Source organism: Aquarana catesbeiana, linkage group LG01, assembly GCF_042186555.1.
Source record: "Aquarana catesbeiana isolate 2022-GZ linkage group LG01, ASM4218655v1, whole genome shotgun sequence".
Taxonomy (NCBI): Eukaryota; Metazoa; Chordata; class Amphibia; order Anura; family Ranidae; genus Aquarana; species Aquarana catesbeiana.
The window spans coordinates 82,150,203-82,169,792 of record NC_133324.1 but is presented as its reverse complement, the minus strand read 5'-3'; the positions used below and the strand labels follow the sequence as shown (position 1 = coordinate 82,169,792).

Below are 19,590 nucleotides of genomic sequence, written 5' to 3'. Positions count from 1 at the left end.
TAAAACAATTGCAGAAGATTAAAATGGGACTAAAACTAAAATGCCATTTTAGTGAAAAGACTATGACTAAAACTGAATCGAAATTTGCTGCAAAAAATTAACACTGGGTGGCACTGATGAGGCGGCACTGAAGGACACTGATGAGGAGGCACTGACTTGCATCACTGATGGGCACCAATTGACATCACTGGTGGGTACTGACTGGCATCACTGCTGGGGCTGCACTGATAATCAGGGCACTGATGATCAGTACAGATCTCCCCTGTGAGGAAATGCCACTGATTGGCTCTCCTCTCCTCACACGCTGTCAGTGTAAAGAGAGTAATGCCAATAACAGGTATCTCCTTGTTTACATGTAATCAGCTGATCACATGGATAAAGAGCTGTGTCATCGACTCTTTACTGAGAGCGGGGTCACACTGCACGCCCCCGCTGGTGCCCAAGCGTGTCCTAGAACAAGAGAGCACCCCGCCCGCTGTCGTTTGCCTATATGGCGGGCAGGAGGTGGTTAAAGTAGAATTCCAGGCAATTTACTTATTACAGATGAAATATGCATATCAAAGATGTTTAACTACCATCTCTCCATCCAGTCCTGAGATTCACACTGCCATGCCCCACTGCTCAGCCTTGTCTGGCAGTGCAGGAGACCTGATTTATCTTTGTTGTAGTTATGTAAAACTTTCAGGTCTTGTCCTGGTCCCAGCCTGTGACTGGACTAAAAGAAGAAGGAGGTGACCGATGAGCTTATCTCTCTGCTGTCTATGCCAGCATACAATATAACTGATTGTCTGTGCTGCTTCCCCCTTTCCCAGTCTGAGCTCTGCTGTACAGGGATTGTCATAGGTCGATACCAAGCCAAATTTGGATATTTACACAGTCTGCATTATGAATGTGTTAATGATTACAGAGCTGCATTACATTTTTTTTGTCTGTGTGGCTGCTGGAGAGACCATTATTTTCTTTCCTGGCAGGAAATAGGGGGGAATCTACCCAATAGGGACACAGGCAGCCATAAAAGTCTGGTAGAGGTCAACATTCTTGATATAGAGATCCTTGACATCACCAAGGGGTCGCACATAATATCAGTGAATATAATAGTATAATAATATAGTATAGTATAGTATAATAGTATAATAATATAGTAAAGTATAGTATAATAATATAGTATAGTATAGTATAATAATATAATATAGTATAATAGTATAGTATAGTATAGCATAGTATAGTATAGTATAATAATATAGTATAGTATAATATAATAGTATAATAGTATAGTATAATAATATAATATAGTATAATAGTATAATAATATAGTATAGTATAGTATAATATAATAGTATAATAATATAATATAGTATAATAATATAGTATAGTATAATAATATAATATAGTATAATAATATAGTATAGTATAATAATATAGTATAATATAATAGTATAATAATACAATAGTATAACAAGCTGCCATAGACGACTGGAGACACATTACAGGAGACTGCTGGAGATCACTACTATTACAGCCCCTTTACACACGAGTCCTTCCATATTTGGGCTCTCTACAACCCTTTAAACAAAATGACTTGTGATTTTTCTCTTAGCAATATCCATAGAAAAGATCAAAGGACAAAAAAAGAGTAAAGAAATGACAGTACATAAAAGTAAGAGAGTGAAAGAAATAAAGCAAACCATTTCACTACTCGAAGACAGTCTGAAGAATATCTACCTTCACCTAGGAAAGCAGACTTTCACTATTGCATGCAGAGGCTCAGAGGGCCACACAATAAGTGCCAAAGGGCCATATGTGGCCCTCAGATTGTGCCCCGGGGCTCTAACCCTTGCCTGTTCTTTCGAAATCTAAGAAAAAAAAAACTGGGCTGGGGTTTGCCCTTCCATTGATCTGCCTTTATTGCAAACCCACCTGCAGTAAGTGTTGAATGGCCTGGTCATGTTTCTTCCTCTTCTGCTCCGTTTTGGCCATATCCCGGTAAATGGCGATAAGCTCAGAAGAGCTGTCCCCTTCACAAGACACAACAAGCTCCGCACTCCGTTCAAAGTAAATCATGGCGGAACTACATTTCTTCTGGAGCAAGCAAGCCCTGCAATAGAATGATCGAAAGAAACATAGCGAACATTTCAAAAAAGTCCTACCAGAACAAACTAAAAGCTGAACATCTAAATGCATGGATGGAGCTGTTTTACCTGTCTAAAAATGTCTGTCCATCCAGTCCTGAGATTTACACAGCAGTACCACACAGTACAGTACAGATGTTCAAAGCTTGGGATATTTTTTTTTAAACCCTAACCCTGCTTTAAACTTCTCCACAACTTTATCCCTGACCTGTCTGGTGTGTTCCTTGGCCTTCATGATGCTGTTTGTTCACTAAGGTTCTCTGAGGGCTTCACAGAACAGCTGTATTTATACTGAGATTAAATTGCACACAGGTGGACTCTATTTACTAATTAGGTGACTTCTGAAGGCAATTGGTTCCACTAGATTTTAGTTAGGGGTATCAGAGTAAAGGGGGCTGAATACAAATGCCCCCCACACTTTTCACATATTTATTTGTTAAAAAAAAATTGAAAACCATTTATCATTTTTCTTCCACTTCACAATTATGTGACACTTTGTGTTGGTCTATCACATAAAATCCCAATAAAATACATTTACATTTTTGGTTGTAACATGAAAAAATTTGGAACATTTCAAGGGGTATGAATATTTTTCAAGGCACTGTAAGCAACACTTGACTTGGCTGAATTCGTAGTGTGCTGTGACAGGCGTTTTATTGCATTGTCAAACGTTTGTGACTGCAAGGACATATAGGAAACAATTGTTTGCTCATGAGTACTGTAACACAACTGATCAACTCCTTATTTGGTTTTTCCCTTCCCCTAGTCTGAGCCCTGCTGTACATGGACTACAAACACTGATTCTAGACCAGATTTAGTTACATAGTTTGGCCACTGATGGATTGAAATTTGGCCTGTTCAGCAGGTAACAGCCAAATTTGAATCCTTGTGTTTGACAGTAGTCAATCGTTAAATCATCTTCTGTTAAATGGGCCTTTTGGAAATTTTTCCTCGATCAGCCGGTTGCAGCACCTCATCAGTGTATTATGACAGAGGACATTCCTGCTGTCACAATACAATGTCCTGGCGGGAGGATTCCTCCACTCACCTCGCTTGTGTGGATGGAGGAATTTGTTTTTATTCGTTCAGCCCGCCGGCTGGAAAAAAAAATAAAAAAAAACAAATCATCTATGGCCAGCTTTATAATTGCACAGTTTGGCTTTAATGCTAATTACTTTTGCTGTTAAAACAGTAGCCTCCCTGGCGGTATTCCGGAGTGTGGCTCGGGGTTAAAATTCAGGGCCATTAGCGGTAACCCCGAGCCACATTCGGGATTACATCGCAGGATCCTGGTGTGGCTTTACTTACCTTGTCCCCGGGATCCTGCGATGTCCCCCGCTGTGTCTGCGGGCTCCGTCCTCCTCCGAAGCCTCTCCGTGCCAGGCTCTGTTCCCTGCGAGCGGCGCAACGCACGGGGGCGGAGCCTGGCGGCAAATTCAAAAAAATTGTAAAATCATAACACATACAGTACTGTAATCTTACAGATTACAGTACTGTATGAAATTATTTCACATCCCTTTTGTCCCCAGTGCTTTGTCCAATGCCCTGCATGCCGTTTTATATTATATATACTGTTCTTTCTGCCTGGAAACTGGAGATTGTCCATAGCAACCAAAAAGTGTCCCTTTATGTCAAAAGTGGCTTTAGATCAGCTAGAAAACAGCGATAGTAAATTAGAACACTTGCAGAATTGAGCGATAGTGAATCGTGGGGAAATGTATTTTATTATTATTATTTTTTTTTTTTTTATTATTTATTTTTATTTATTATATTATAATTTATGTTTTTGTGTTTCAAACTTTATCATACCCGGGATATCTACTAGACTCTTGTTTGGACAGATTTAAGTGTGTTATTGTTAAGAATTACAGGCCTACAATATAAAACGCCAAATTTCCATGCAAAATAATGGTACTGCTTTCAGCACCTAAAATCCGAAATAATCATACCGCCAGGGAGGTTAAACTGAACGGGGCTACCTTAGTGCAAAGACCATTAACATGGGAACATTGTGAATCTCACCTTAGGCCTCATGCACACAGGACTTTTTTTTCCCTCTTCTGGGTGCCTTTGTTCCAGGGGAGGAAAAAGCTGCGTTTGGCAAGCGCGTTTAGGCGATTCAAGTGTCTGGGCATTCAATTATTCTTTTTATACCAATATAATTCTGCAATATCCAAATGTCGTCAAATGATAATCATACTAAATCCTAATATTACTGACTGCAGTTAAATAGTGGTGGTGAGATATTCCATTCCTATGTAACAAATTAAGTGAACATAATAATGCAAAATTGCGATCATAAACACTTAAAAATTGCAATCCTATGCGATACTCCCAATGAGAACCTGTGTAGCATACACACCTCTATATACACATGTTGCATTCATATGCAATAGAGAAATTTGCAACCCTGTGCGATAATTGCGATAATTGCAGTGACAATTATCTTAATTTTTTACATAGGAATGGAATATCTCACCACCACTATTTAACTGCAGTCAGTAATATTAGGATTTAGTATGATTATCATTTGATTACATTTGGATAGCGCAGCATTATATTGGTATAAAATTTTATGTGGCACGAGCATGTGGGACGTGATCAATGCTAGCAGCTGTCCTTTAATCATCTCTAATTATCATTTGGATTTTCACATGGTAGCTCACAAGACTCTGTTTGTTTTTTAGATCATTTAATTATTCTATTGGCCAGAATGTTACCTTTACTTTTTTTTTTCCCCAGTCTTTTATTTTTTTTGTGAATCATTAAATGACAGGGGATTTTACAAAAAAAAAATGCATAAAATGAATAATGATCTTAATAACCTTCCTAATGCCAAGGCAATGTCTTTCTCCGATATTTTCCCAGTAACAGAGCTTTTCTCCTGAAGCTCTTCTAGCTCCTCCATGATTTTCTCCACCTTCTGTAAGCTGGTGTACGCCTCACCGCCAGTGTGACAGTTCAGGAAATAATCTTTAAATGCACAATAATTACAAGCTGTCATTATAATATCATACAGAAATTACCAATGAAAACAACTATCTCTTTAATAGGAAAATTTTGTGAATTTCTAGTGAGTTATTATGGTGGCATTTAAATTGTGATTTAAAAAAAAATGTTGAAATGGACTTTGATCAAGCAAGACAAAAAATTGCAGAGCTGAGCGATAAGTGACAGATAGTGATGCTTTCAATTGACACAAATTGATCAGTCATGGTAGAAAAAAATTTATCATACAGGATCAATCGATGGTCTTTTTTGCACCCTTAAACGTAGATTGATCTTAAGAGGTTCACAAGGGCATGAAAAGCTCCGTCTATCAACCCCATGCCATAGTTTTTTCTGCCACAACTAACTTGACTCAATTAAAACCTTATCTATCTGTCACTCATCGCTTGGTCATGCCATTTTTTTGTCTTCCTTGATCGATCTCTGTTTTGACCATTTTGTTGAATTGGATGTCAATTGTTCAGTTTTATTGCACCGTGCCTGACCACTATCGTTTATCTTACGGCTCTTTCATACCAGTAGCCATGTATTATGCTGTGTATAACACGTGCCCACTAACTTGTGTTACAAAGGGGCGGTGTGATGCAGGCCAGTCAAGTTCCTCCACCCCAAACTCACTCATCCATGTCTTTATGAACCTCGCTTTGTGCACTGGTGTGTAGTCATGTTGGAACAGGAAGGGACCATCCCCAAAATGTTCCCACAAAGTTGGGAGCATAAAATTGTCCAAAATGTCTTGGTATGCTGACTTCTGAAGAGTTCTCTTTACTGGAACTAAGGAGCCAAGTCCAACCCCTGAAAAACAACCCCACCCCATAATCCCCCCTCCACCAAATGATTGGGACCAGTGCACAAAGCAAGGTCCATAAAGACATGGATGAGCGAGTTTGGGGTGGAGGAACTTCACTGGCCTTACAGAGTTCTGACATCAACCTGATAGAACACCTTTGAGGTGAATTCGAGCGGAGACTGCGAGCCAGACCTTCTTATCTACAGTGCCTGACCTCACAAATGCTCTTCTGGAAGAAAGGTCAAACATTCCCATAGACACACTCCTAAACCTTGTGGACGGCCTTCCCAGAATGGTTGAAGCTGTTATATCTGCAAAGGGTGGGCCAACTCAATATTGAACCCTACGGACTAATGCCCTGTACACATGATCGGACATTCCGACAACAAAATCCATGGATTTTTTCCGACGGATGTTGGCTCAAACTTGTCTTGCATACACACGGTCCCACAAATCTTGTCGGAAATTCCGATCGCCAAGAACGCAGTGACGTACAACACTTACGACGAGCCGAGAAAAATTAAGTTCAATAGCCAGTGCGGCTCTTCTGCTTGATTCCGAGCATGCGTGGAACTTTGTGCGTCGGAATTGTGTACACACCATCGGAATTTACGACAACGGATTTTGTTGTTGGAAAATTTGAGATCCAGATCTCAAATTTTGTGTAACGGAAATTCCGATGGAGCCTAAACATGGTCGGAATTTCCGACAACAAGCTCCCAACGAACATTTTCAGTCAGAAAATCGGACCGTGTGTATGGGGCATAAGACTGGGATGCCATTAAAGTTCATGTACGTGTAAAGGCAGGTGTCCCAATACTTTTGAATATATATAGATATATATATCTATATATATCTCTATATAAATACACACACATACAAGGAGTTCAAGGAGTGGAAACTGCATTTATCTTTCCATTTACTCCCCTGCTACATCTATACTTATCTCAGAGTTAATGCCTGGAAAGCTTTGGCATAGAATGATTTGTCAGTTCGCTTGAACCATCCTCGGACAGCCTGCTTCACTTGTTGTCCACTGTTCCCACAGAAAGATTTACTTCTTGTGCAATTTCACGGATAGGTTATGTGTTGATTATCCAGGAGCAGGCATTCCACGGCTGGAATTGTCACTGATGGACGTACGACCATCTTTGAAACCTTTACACCGTGCAAATACCTTATTGCGGCTGAGCATTTCATCACTGTACTATGCTTGAAATCTTCTGTAGATAACTATGAGTTTTACGCCTTCGTTCACAAGAAACTCCATCACCACACGTTGTTCCATGCACACACTAACACTGTTGTCTGCCATCTTGATTAATGGTCTCTGGACTGGTCTGCGACATGTGCGCCGCCTATCAGTAATAGGACACACTTACCACTGCGTGTAGTACCGCCATGCTAGCATCCCTTTTTATACCTGTAAAATTAAACGTTCTGGTTTGACCTGAACGCCCCTCGTAATAGTATGACACTTCTGATCTCTGTATAAAAGGATATTTGTTCTGCAGTAGGTGCGCCATGCCCAATGTATAGTAAATAGTCACTAGAGTTCCCAAGATTCCTCTTTTTTCCTCCAAAGATTTAGTCATGTCAACGCCACCAAGTAGGATGTTTTTGGCTGATTCGGCATGTTGTTTGGCCTGAGCAGCTAGCCCTACAAAAAAAAAACCAGATGCAAAAGAGTTGCCAGTGAATTGATACTTCCAATTAGTGTAATGGCCAACATTATTTTGGAGAAAGACGGACACTGAAACATGAGTCAGCACTAAGGGCCTATTCACACTATGCATCGTGTTATTGTAAGTTATGGAAGTCCATTTACTGAGTGTGTTGTGACCCTGGCGCATTGCCTACTACTGTAGTTGTGTGTCTAAATGGATGGTATGTTAGCATGTTTTAACCACTTGTGGACCGCATCTTGTACATATACTGCGGCAGGGCGGCCGCTCTGCGCCAAATCACGTACTGAGTACATGTTCTGACACTTCCGGGTCTAGGGCACGCGCCACCGGCGACCCACTCCCGCTATGATCACACACACAGCGGGAGCTGATCTGTGGGTACCGCAGACTCGATGTCCGGCGGCACCCGCCGATCATTCGTTACACAGGCAGAACGGCAGTCTGCCTATGTAAATAAGTTAGGTTAGGTGTCCGATTTGTCCGCCACTATATCGCAGTCCCGCTATAAGTAGCTGGTTGATGCCATTACTAGTAAATCATGAAAAATGAATAAAAAAAATCCCATAGTTTGTAGACACTATAACTTTTGCGCAAACCAATCAATATACGCTTAGATTTTTTTACCAAAAATATGTAGAAGAATACATATTGGCCTAAATTGATGAAGAAATTGGATTTGTACATTTTTTTATTGGATGTGTTTTATAGCAGAAAGTAAAAAATATATATTTTTTTAAATTTGCCGGTCTTTTTTTGTTTATGAGGCAAAAAATAAAAAACGCAGAGGTGATTAAATACCACCCAAGAAAAAGCTCTATTTGTGAGAAAAAAAGGACAAAAATGTTATTTGGGTGCAGCGCCACATGACCTCGCAATTGTCAGTTAAAGTAACACAGTGCCGTATAGCAAAAAATTGCCTGGTCATAAGGGGGGTAAATTTTCCAGGGGTCAAGTGGTTATAGTAGCATGCAGTAAAACATGCATTTCAGTGTGTTACCATAATGCACAGGTATAACTGGGCCCTAAAGGATTTTTTTTTGATGAACTACACTCCTGCAAAGCCCTGTGAGTATATATATATATACATGTGTATATATATATATATATATATATATATATATATATATATATATACATACATATATACACATATATACCCCTTCCCTATATATTATAACAAGCTTCTGAACAGTGTTTTTGCACTCTCGTTTAGAAGATTTCTCTTACACCGCTGTAATACAGACCTGGCTGTCATTTTGACAGCTGGGATTTGCTGATGACAGGGGGAAGATGAGGTATAGTGAACAACATGACAGCTAGTGTCACTAACCTGGGTTCTCATAAACAACCTCCCTATTCTTCCCTACCACCACCCTCCCCCACTTCAGCACCCTCTCCACCCCGTATCATGCTGTGCCCAAGGCGGCTCCCTCATCTACCTACGGGTCAGCCCAGCCCTGTTGGTAAGCACAATAAATATACAGTATTCACTAAAATGTAGTTTTACAATTTAGTATAATAGATTACCTCTATAAGTAAGGTAGCCATGAGCAAGGTTGGCGAAAGCCTCAGCAAGTCTCCAATGGCAGTCCCCGTAGACAATTCTGCTCAATGCCACACATCTAATTAACTCTTTGTGAGCTGTAAGAAGCTATCAAAAAAAGCTGTTAGCGTTATATGTATGCAATAGGAATCAAGACCAAAATTCAATCATTACTTAGGCCAGGTTCATATGTGTGTGGCCGTGGTTCCCAGCATGGGGTCCGGTGCGTTTCTGTTCACCGTTTTTTGCCTGAAGTCACACCTGAACCAGACCCAAAAATGCACAGGACCCTTTTGGAATTCGCACCTTGGCCGCCCCGGACATGTGTGAACCGGCTCCATCGAGTGCCCGTTACACTCGCCTATCAGGCGAATTGGATGCAGTGAAAACCGCATGCAATTCGCACATATCTGATCCCGGCCTAAAGAAAAAATATCATGAGAGAAAAGTGAGAGGTGCCATTGCTAACAATTATAGGTGCCTGCCTGTCATGCTGACTCTCTGGTTTCAATAGCCTATGGACAATTGTATATTCAGAAAACTCTAGTTTAACGCAAAGATACAGCACTGACAATGGCCGACAATCCTAAAACAGGTCTATGCAGTTTGAAATATTTAGCAGTTGGATCACTTTTCAGAGGCATTAATGCTGGCCATACACTATATGAAAAATCGGCCGAACCCATTTTTGAAAAACGAATATTCGGGCGTGAGCGCAAACGATAGTGCCATGATGTAATGACCTATAAATCATTCAGTGGACATAAATGAATGCATTTTTTTACATATATCTAGTGCAGACAGTTTGGACGGGAAACTCATTAACCTTTCAATTTATTGTTCGTTCGGCAGAAAATTTTCAAACTTGTCCTTTGTTTTTTCAGCTCAAAAACGTTCCAACGATTATCAATTTTGTGCCCATTAACTGGCCGAAAAACGAACTGTCTAAATGACCGAATTTTGGCCGATTTTTCATATAGTGTATGGCCAGCATTAGGGGGCGATATGTCAGCTAACATAAAATACAATTTAGAAAGTTTGTACCGCGTTTAAAAACAACCCGTTTGGACATCACACTGTTGCTAAATGCTCGGGGTATATACAGTATATTCAACTACAATAAATTACTTCAATCAATTAGGGCTCATGAACATGCATGGAAGGCGCCTGTACAGCGTGCATGAGCATCCAGAATCTGCATAAAACTTCCCTGGGACCTGCTGCATACAGCCGCATACAGCCACCCATAGATAGCAATTCCAAGAGGTGGCTGTACATTGTCATGTGCCGATACTTGCATAAAGCACGCACACAGACATATGCCCCATACACAGACAGCTTACCCATACAGCACCTCTTCAGATGTGCTGCTTGATTTATCTTTGGATTGTAAGCTCTCATGAGCAGGGACCTCCTATACCTTTTGTCTTGAATTGCATTGTAACTGGACTGTCTCCCTTTACTTTGTAAAACTCTGTGCAAACTGTTGGTACTATAGAAATCCTGTATAATTCGAACAATAATAATGCAAACATGCAAAAAGGACCAAAGAAAAATTTGGTAAATATGACTCTTTGTTCTTTGCCACCACTAGTAGGCGCCACCTGAGACAGAATTCCCAGTAGAATAGGCCAGCATATACATTGATTAGCCATAACTTTATAGCCACCCACTTAATATTGAGTAGGTTCCCTTTTTTCTGCCAAAACAGCCCCTTTAACTGGCAAAACAGCCCTGACCCGTTGAGGCATTGATGTCACTAGACCTCTGAAGGTATCTGGCAACAAGCCATCAGTAGCAGATCCTTTAAGTCCTGTTAAGTTGTGAGGCGGGGCCTCCATGCATTGGACTTGTTTTTCCAGCACATCCCACAGATTCTTGATTGGATTGAGATCAACACTTTAAACTCATTGTTGTGTTCCTCAAACCATTCTTGAACCATTTTTGCAGTGAGACAGGGTGCATTATCCTGCTGAAAGAGGCCATTGCCATCAGGGAATACCATTTCCATGGAAGCGTGTACTTATTCAGCAACAATGTTTAGGTAGGTGGTATGTGTCATCCACATGAATGGCAGGACCCAAAGTTTTCCAGCAGAACATTTCCCAAAGCATCACACTGCCTCTGCCGTCTTGCCTTCTTCCTATAGTGCATCCTGGTGCCATCTCTACCCCAGGTAAGTGACATGCATGTACCCGTCCATCCACATGATGCATAGCTCCCAACTGTCCCTGATTTGGAGCAATGTCCCTCTGTCCCTCTTTCCTCCTCATTAATCCCTCATTTTGGTCTGATCTATATAGATGTATATAAAATGCACTTTTTATCTATCAAAAAGTGTTTTCCAGCGCTAAACCTTTCATCTGATTTATAAATTACTGCATTTGTAAATTCCAAAAGCCAATATAAAGTAATAGTAGTGTTTCTTGTGAAAAAAAAAGAATAGTAGTGATAAAAAAAACAGTTGTGGGTTTAACCAATCTTGTTTTTTTGTACAATTCTCCTTTAAGGGGAGGCGTGTCAAGGGGTGTGTCCTATGCCTACATACTTTTGCTGATAGGTGTCTCTTATGCCGCATACACACGGTTGGACTTTTCAGCTACAAAAGTCCGACAGCCTGTCCGACAGACTTTCGACGGACTTTTGGCGGAATTTTGGCGGACTTTTGGCGGACTTGCGGCAGACTTTCTAACGAACGGACTTGCCTACATACGATCACACAAAAGTCAGACGGATTCGTACGTGATGACGTACACCGGACTAAAATAAGGAAGTTGATAGCCAGGAGCCAATAGCTGCCCTAGCGTGGGTTTTTGCCTGTTGGACTAGCATACAGACGAGCGGATTTCTGGGTCCGGCGTAGTTACGACGTAAAGATTTGAAGCATGTTTCAAATCTAAAGTCCGTCAAATTTGAGGCTGGAAAAGTCCGCTGAAAGTTCGGGGAAGCCCACACACGATCGGATTGTCAGCCAGCTTTAGTCTATCGGCGTCCGTCGAACTTTTGTAGACAAAAAGTCAGACCGTGTGTACGCCGCATTATTCCTATTTCAAAAAGTTGGGAGGTATGATGATGTAAAAGAAAAAATGTGATTCATCAGACCAGGCCACCTTCTTCCACTGCTCTGTGGTCCAGTTCTGATGCTGACATGCCCATTGTAGGTGCTTTTGGCTGTGGCCACAGGTTAGCATGGGCATCCTGACCGGTCTGCGGCTAAACAGCCTCATATGCAACAAACTACGATGAACTTTTTTTATGCTTTTAATACATAAACTTCAGGAACAACATGCTTACTTGCTGACTAACATATCCCACCTGTTTCCAGATGCCATTGTAACATGATAATCAATGTTATCCACTTTTACCTCTCAGTGGTCATGAAGTTATGGCTGGTCAGTGTAAAGTACAAAAGTACTGTAATAGTCACAGAATACAGTGCAATAAAAATAATGGTCACCTTCTCACCTCATTGTCTTTGATGAACTGCTCCACCCTCATTTTAGCTTTTGTTAATTTATTCACGGGTAATGACTGCCCTTTAGGTGGATGGGTGTCATTTCTGTCTGTGTCCTGGGATCGCTCCGTGAAGTCCAATACACTGTCTTCTGTCTCCTCTGTGTCCTGAGCCGTGCTGGATGTCTTCGGAGTTCTGTAGAAAACACATAATACTCACTGAGAAACAGAAAAGTCCTGTATTTTTATTATTACTACCATCAACCGTGTATCATGACATATTCTGTGGCCCCAAATTACTTGTTTTCTAGGACCTGTGCAACCAAAAAGACATAAGCCTCGTACACACGATCGGACTTTCCGACGGGAAATGTTGGATGTCAGGCTGTTGGCGGAAAATCCGACCGTGTGTATGCCCCATCAGGCAATTGTCAGACTTTCCACCAACAAATGTTGGATGGCAGGTTTTAAAATTTTCAGCGGACAAATGTCTGTTGTCGGATTTTCCGAGCGTGTGTACACAAGTCCGTCAGACAAAAGTACAAAGAACAAACACGCATGCTCGGAAGCAAGGATGAGTCAGAAGCGATCAGTCTTGTAAACTAGCGTTCGTAATGGAGAAGTAACATTCATGACGTGGCAAATTATGAATTCTCCAAATGCAGCGCACAATTCTCTTCTTCTTTAATGGGATAATAATGAAGCTGCTTTGCTGGTGATACTGATGGAGTTATTGCAAACAAATTTTCAAAGGCTTTTTTTTTCTAGTGATATCAAGAATAATATTATTATGTTTTTTTTTTTTTGGTGGTAGTTACCACAACACCATTATACCGTAGTTTTTAAGATCCAAGATACAACTATGTTAGTGTCCCTTGGTAATTTTACATTGTATTTTTTTAAATGTAACTGCCTACTCCCAAACTGTCATTTGAAGTAAAACACATAGCCAAGTATTATTCTACACAATTTTTTTTATTGTGCATTAAAAAAAGAAAACAAATAAAATTAGACATACTATCTGCCAATAGAAATTAACCAAAAAGTGCATTCTATGCATCCAAAAATATAGAAAATATACCAAATCAAATCATTATTCAACCAAAAAAATAATGTCAAAGCAATAACTCCAAGGCCAATAATAAATAACGCGTTATCTCCTCGGATTCCGCAACATGGCTGGTTGACGAACGGCCGTTCAGAAATGAACTGAAAAGGTCGAAATGAAAAGAGTGAAATGAAAAGCACTAAATGAAAAACGCGAAAAGAAAAGCGCGAATCAACACTCACCAATCTTCTACTAACACGAAAGTAGCAGAGGGAGCCCAAAGGGTGGCGCTAAAGAGCTGAAAAACCATGTAGTACGTCAGTACGTTCGTGATTGTTGGCCAACAATTGTGTGCCGTTTGTATGCAAGACAAGTTCCTGGTCAACGCCTTTCGGATGAAAGTCTACGGTTTTGTTGGCCAACAATCCGATCATGTGTACGAGGCTTTACAGGTTTTCTTCTAAGATTGCCCTGTATTTGACTCCATCCATCTTCCCATCAACTCTGTTCCTGCTAAAGAAAAGCATCCCCTTAACATGATGCTGCCACCACTATGTTTCACGGTAGGGATGGTGTGTTCAGGGCGATGCGCAATGATAGATTTCTGTCACACACAGCGTTTTGCTATGTGTGTTCAAAGTTCAATTTTGGTCTCATCTCACCAGAGCACCTTCTTCCGTGTGTGCCTATTCACATAGGATTCAGTTTAAATAGAGTGTTGCTCTAAAAAAACCTTTACTTTCTATCAGTTGATGCTTCAGTGTCACTGTTTTATATCATTGCTACTATTGTTGCTATTGTGAAACTTCCACAGTGGTCAAGTTTATACCACTGGGGATTTATGCTTATAGCTATGAGTAAGCACCCGTTATGAGTGCGAAACGCGTCAGCCGAGCTCTGTACATTCCTGCTGTAGTGTCCTGTATATCCTGTGATCCAGCTTTTTAAACAATAAAGGCATTTGTTATTCAGTCCGGTGTGCGGCATCCAGACCTCTTCGTCCACTTCTGCTCCACTTTGCATTAGCCAGCACCTGGGACTCTTCTCTTCTGAAGGATTCATAATAGTCTTTCCACCCATCGATCTAGACCTACCTGAGCGGTGGAGCTTCCTTTGCTTTGACTCCATTTACTAATTAGGTGACTTCTGAAGGCAATTGGTTCCACTAGATTTTAGTTAAAGGGGTCAATGGGGCTGAAAACAAATGCACACCACACTTTTTAGATATTTATTTTCCTTCCACTTCACAATTATGGGCCACTTTGTGTTGGTCTATCACATAAAATCCCAATAAAATACATTTATGGGATATTAGTAACATGACAAAAAGTAGACAATTACAAGGGGTATGAATAATTTTTCAAGGCACTGTAGATGTAATGGTCAGATATCCACATACCTTTGGTTATATAGTGTGCATGTATATAGTATATATCTTGACCCGCAGGTTACAGAGCAATGAACAAACTTACGTGCAATTGGATCCAGGATCTGCATATGTGGAGTCGGTGGGGATATGGATGGGGACTGGCAACATGTTCCAGGGCAGCTCTACTACCTGTAATAAAAACACTGATTGTCTGCCATGTAAATTTACTTTTATTTTCCACCATCTAACGTTTCAGTAAATACTGACAATACAGGCAAGTCAGCAAAACAACCAATGTTTAGGGCCCAAGAGGTACTAAGATATAAAGAATGTTGTGTGATCAATAAAGGAGTATAAAAAAAAAACGCAAAAATGAGATCGGAGTCTTTAACAGAAAATGAAGCCTGCCTAAGACCACTTAATTTAATGAGGGTTCAAACAATGATAGCCATTACCCAAAAGGCAGCTTAAACCAAAATTGAATCCTGCCCTATCCACTTCCTGGGTTTGCAGGAGATACACTCATCTGCTGGAACCCAAGGGTCCTATGTACTCCTATGTAGGCTGTTCCATGGCCTTCAAAATCTGCAGTAACAGTAAACCAGGCTTCAGCTCCTAAACCAAAGCACATCACAAAGCTAGTAAGCCATATTGGGCGGCTCACTGCAAAGGACTGAGTGGGGAATTAAGGGGGCACATTGTGGAGGATAGATTGGGGAAGGATGGGGGCACATTGTGGAGGACACATTGGGGGATGAAGGGAGCACACTGCAAAGGACAGATTGGGGAATGATGAGGGCACATTGTGGAGGACACATTGGGGGATGAAGGGGGCACATTGTGGAGGACAGATTGGGGAATGATGAGGGCACATTGTGTAATACAGAGTGGGGAATGATGGGGGCACATTGTGGAGGACACGTTGGGGAATGATGGGGGCACGTTGTTGAGAACAGATTGGGGAATGATGGGGACACATTGTGGAATACAGAGTGGGGGATGATGGGGGCACATTGTGGAGGACAGATTGGGGAATAATGAGGACACATTGTGGAATACAGAGTGGGGGATGATGGGGGCACATTGTGGAGGACAGATTGGGGAATGATGGGGGCACATTGTGGAGGACAGATTGGGGAATGATGGGGACACATTGTGGAATAAAGAGTGGGGAATGATGGGGGGACATTGTGGAGGACAGATTGGGGAATAATGAGGGCACATTGTGGAGGACAGATTGGAGAATGATGAGGACACATTGTGGAGGACGGATTGGGGAATGATAGGGGCACATTGTGGAGGACAGAGTGGGGAATGATGAGGGCACATTGTGGAATACAGGTGGAGGAATTATAAGGGAACATTGTGGGGGACAGATTGGGGAATGATGGGGACACTAAAGTTACAGTGCCTTGAACAAGTATTCATACCCTTTGAAATTTCCCACATTTTGTCATGTTGCAACCAAAAACGTAAATGTATTTGATTGGGATTTTATGTAATAGACAAAGTGGCAAATAATTATGAAATGGAAGGAAAAGCAATGCTTTGTCAATACTTTGTAGAACTACCTTTCTCTACAATTATGGCTGCAAGTCTTTTTGGGGATGTCTCTACGAGCTTTGCACATCTAGAGAGTGACATTTTTGCCCATTCTTCTTTGCAAAATAGCTCAAGCTCTGTCAGATTGGATGGTGAGCGTCTGTGAACAGCAATTTTCCTTGTCAAAAGAAGTTTATTGAGTATACAATGTTATAAAGATACATAAAGTAAGTTTACAAGGATCTATAAAGTAAGCTCATTGTTTTACAGTAGGGTTTATATAGGTAAATATCATGAAATTTCAAATATTAAATATTGGGTTCACGTAAACCTAAATTAAAGATATATATCATTTCCTTAGTTACTTTTGTAGGTATTTAAATGATTTATACCTACTATACATATTGTTTACAAGTAGAGTGTATATAGGTCAAATAAATTCTGATAATGAGCTTTAATCGTAAGGTGGAGAAAAGGAAAGAGAAAGAAGAAAAAGGGTTGAAAGGTAGAGGTATGGTCCACAAGGTTGTCCCGCTCGTCAGTTTACTATTCTTTTTAGTTCTCTTTGAAGCCTTAGAATGGGTGTCTCTGTAAGTCATTTAATCTGTTACCATGGCAACAGGACAGAGTCATTGAAGTTTGACAGGAACTGTTGTTTTATCCAAGGATGCCAAAGTTTTTCAAATTTTGGAATTTGATTTTGATCGATGGCTACCATCTTAGCATGGGACATTGTATTATTCATTCTGTGAATTGTTTCTGCTAGTACCAATGTAGGAGATTTCCATGCCTTGGCCACTGTTTGTTTTGCAGCCGTTATTAGTTGGATCATAAGTTTGAATTGAGAGAGTGTTAACCATTCCGGTTTTAGATTAAGTAAAGTTAAATATGGATCTGGTTGTATTATTTTTTTAAATATTTTAGATGCAATCACGAAGACTTCCTTCCAGAAGGTTTGGATTACTGGGCACGTCCACCATATGTGTAAATATGTGCCTATTTCTGGGCATCCTCGAAAACAAAGAGCTGAGGTATTAGGTGAATATTTTGCCACTCTAGCGGGTACAAGGTACCAGCGAGTTAGGACTTTATAATTTGTCTCCAGTGCTAAGATGTTGGGTGAAGATGACTTAGATGTGAGCCATATGTTAGACCAGTCCGTGTCTTCTAAAGTTCGTCCCAGGTCCTCCTCCCACCTCTGAACGTAAGAGGGTCTATTAAGATTTGCTACTCCATATAATTGATTATAAAGTGATGAAATTGTACCTTTAGCAAATGGATCTTTTGTACAGATTGATTCAAAAATGGATAATTGGGATAATGGTGTATCCCCCTTTAGGAATGGTGTATAGAAATTTTTGATTTGGAGATATCTAAATATCTCAGAGTTTGGTAGATCATATTTTTCTCTAAGCGATGGGAATGAAAGGAATGATTTAGATGCTATGAAGTCATTTAGTGTCTGAATGCCTGATGTTGTCCAAGCTTTAAAAGAATTTGGGTAGATCCATGCCGGATAAAAGGCCGGATTTCTGATAAAAGAAAGGAGAGGATTGTGTGGAGATTGTAACTGATATTTGGTTTTTAGTTTATCCCAGAGAGATAAGAAGTGTTTAGTTATGGGATTATGAATTTTAAAGCGGTCTTTAGGATCAAGCCATAATAAATTTGATAGTAATAGAGGGTCATTTTCTGAAGCCTCTATAAATACCCATAATGGGATTTCCTGTTTTGCATGGTATTTGGACAGACTGGCCAAATGTGCTGCTCTGTAGTAGTTAGTAAAATTAGGGTATCCCAGGCCTCCTTTATTTTTGGGCAGATGTAGTGTGTGTATAGGTATACGTGGTTTAGAAGAGCCCCATATAAACGAAGTTGCTCTTTTTTGTACTATTCTCAAAAAATAGGAAGGAACTGGAATAGGGAGGACTCTGAATAGATAAAGCAATTTGGGTAGAATAGTCATTTTGATTGCATTAATCTTCCCTATCCAGGATAAAGGAAGTTGCGACCATTGTTTTATTAGGTTTGTGATCTGTCTTAATACAGGAGGATAATTGGTTGAGAATAAGTCAGAATGAGATGCTGTTAAATGAATTCCAAGATATGGGATTGATTTTTCTGCCCATGTGAATGGGAGTGCAGCCCTAGCCGGGATCAATTCCATGTTTGTGAGTGAAATATTAAGCACTAGGCATTTCTTAGGATTAATCATAAGGCCGGATAGGGCTGCAAATCCATCAAGAGCTGGTATTAAGTTAGGACCAGAGACCTGTGGTGATGATAGAAAAAGTAATATATCGTCTGCAAATATACATAATTTGTGTGTAATACCTCCTACTTCAATGCCAGTTATAGTTTGGTTTGTTCTGACGTATTGGGCCATGGGTTCGAGTATAAGGGCAAATAATAAGGGAGATAATGGGCAACCCTGTCGGGTACCTCTTTCGATATTAAAGGCATCAGATTTGTATCCAGCATATTTTATATAGGCTTTGGGTTTATTATATAATGCTTTGATCCATGTTAAAAAGTGGGGTCCAAAACCCCATTTTTGTAATGAATATTGCATATATTGCCAGGATACTGTGTCAAATGCCCTCTTAATATCGAGAGATAGAAAACATAAAGGGATTTTCCGTTTTTTAGCAATATGTGCCAATAACACTGCCCTGCGTATATTATCGCCTGCCTGTCTATTTGGCATGAAGCCTACTTGATCTCTATGTATTAATTTTCCTATAATGCTATTGAGGCGTTTTGCTATTATTTTTGCTAATAATTTAATATCGAGGTTTAATAGAGAGATAGGCCGATAATTCACACAGGAAGTATCATCAGAAAGGGGTTTTGGGATCATACAAACAATTGCCATTAGTGTTTCTTGCCGAAAAGAATGTCCATCTAGAAGTTTGTTAAAAGTTTCAGTGAGAATGGGAGAGAGTATTTCTGAGAATGTTTTATAGTATAAAGCCGAGTAGCCGTCTGGGCCTGGTCTTTTGTTAAGTTTTAGGTCTCT

General features: G+C 40.3%; 1 protein-coding gene across 5 annotated transcripts in view; it reads right to left on the bottom strand.

The window, feature by feature from the left end:
- Window positions 1-19,590, bottom strand: part of TTC23L (tetratricopeptide repeat domain 23 like) — a 38,732-nt gene that overhangs the window by 9,394 nt on the left and 9,748 nt on the right. For 3 of the 5 annotated variants that reach the window (XM_073620905.1, XM_073620916.1, XM_073620927.1), the window contains 6 exons: window positions 15,133-15,218; window positions 12,625-12,808; window positions 9,144-9,267; window positions 7,432-7,588; window positions 4,955-5,080; window positions 1,918-2,095 (listed from right to left, as the gene is read on the bottom strand). In XM_073620905.1, the coding sequence (XP_073477006.1) occupies window positions 1,918-2,095; window positions 4,955-5,080; window positions 7,432-7,588; window positions 9,144-9,267; window positions 12,625-12,808; window positions 15,133-15,197 (834 nt within the window). In that variant the 5' untranslated portion in view covers window positions 15,198-15,218. The remainder of the gene's footprint in view (window positions 1-1,917; window positions 2,096-4,954; window positions 5,081-7,431; window positions 7,589-9,143; window positions 9,268-12,624; window positions 12,809-15,132; window positions 15,219-19,590) is intronic. The other 2 variants (XM_073620949.1, XM_073620938.1) reach the window with 1 other exon arrangement.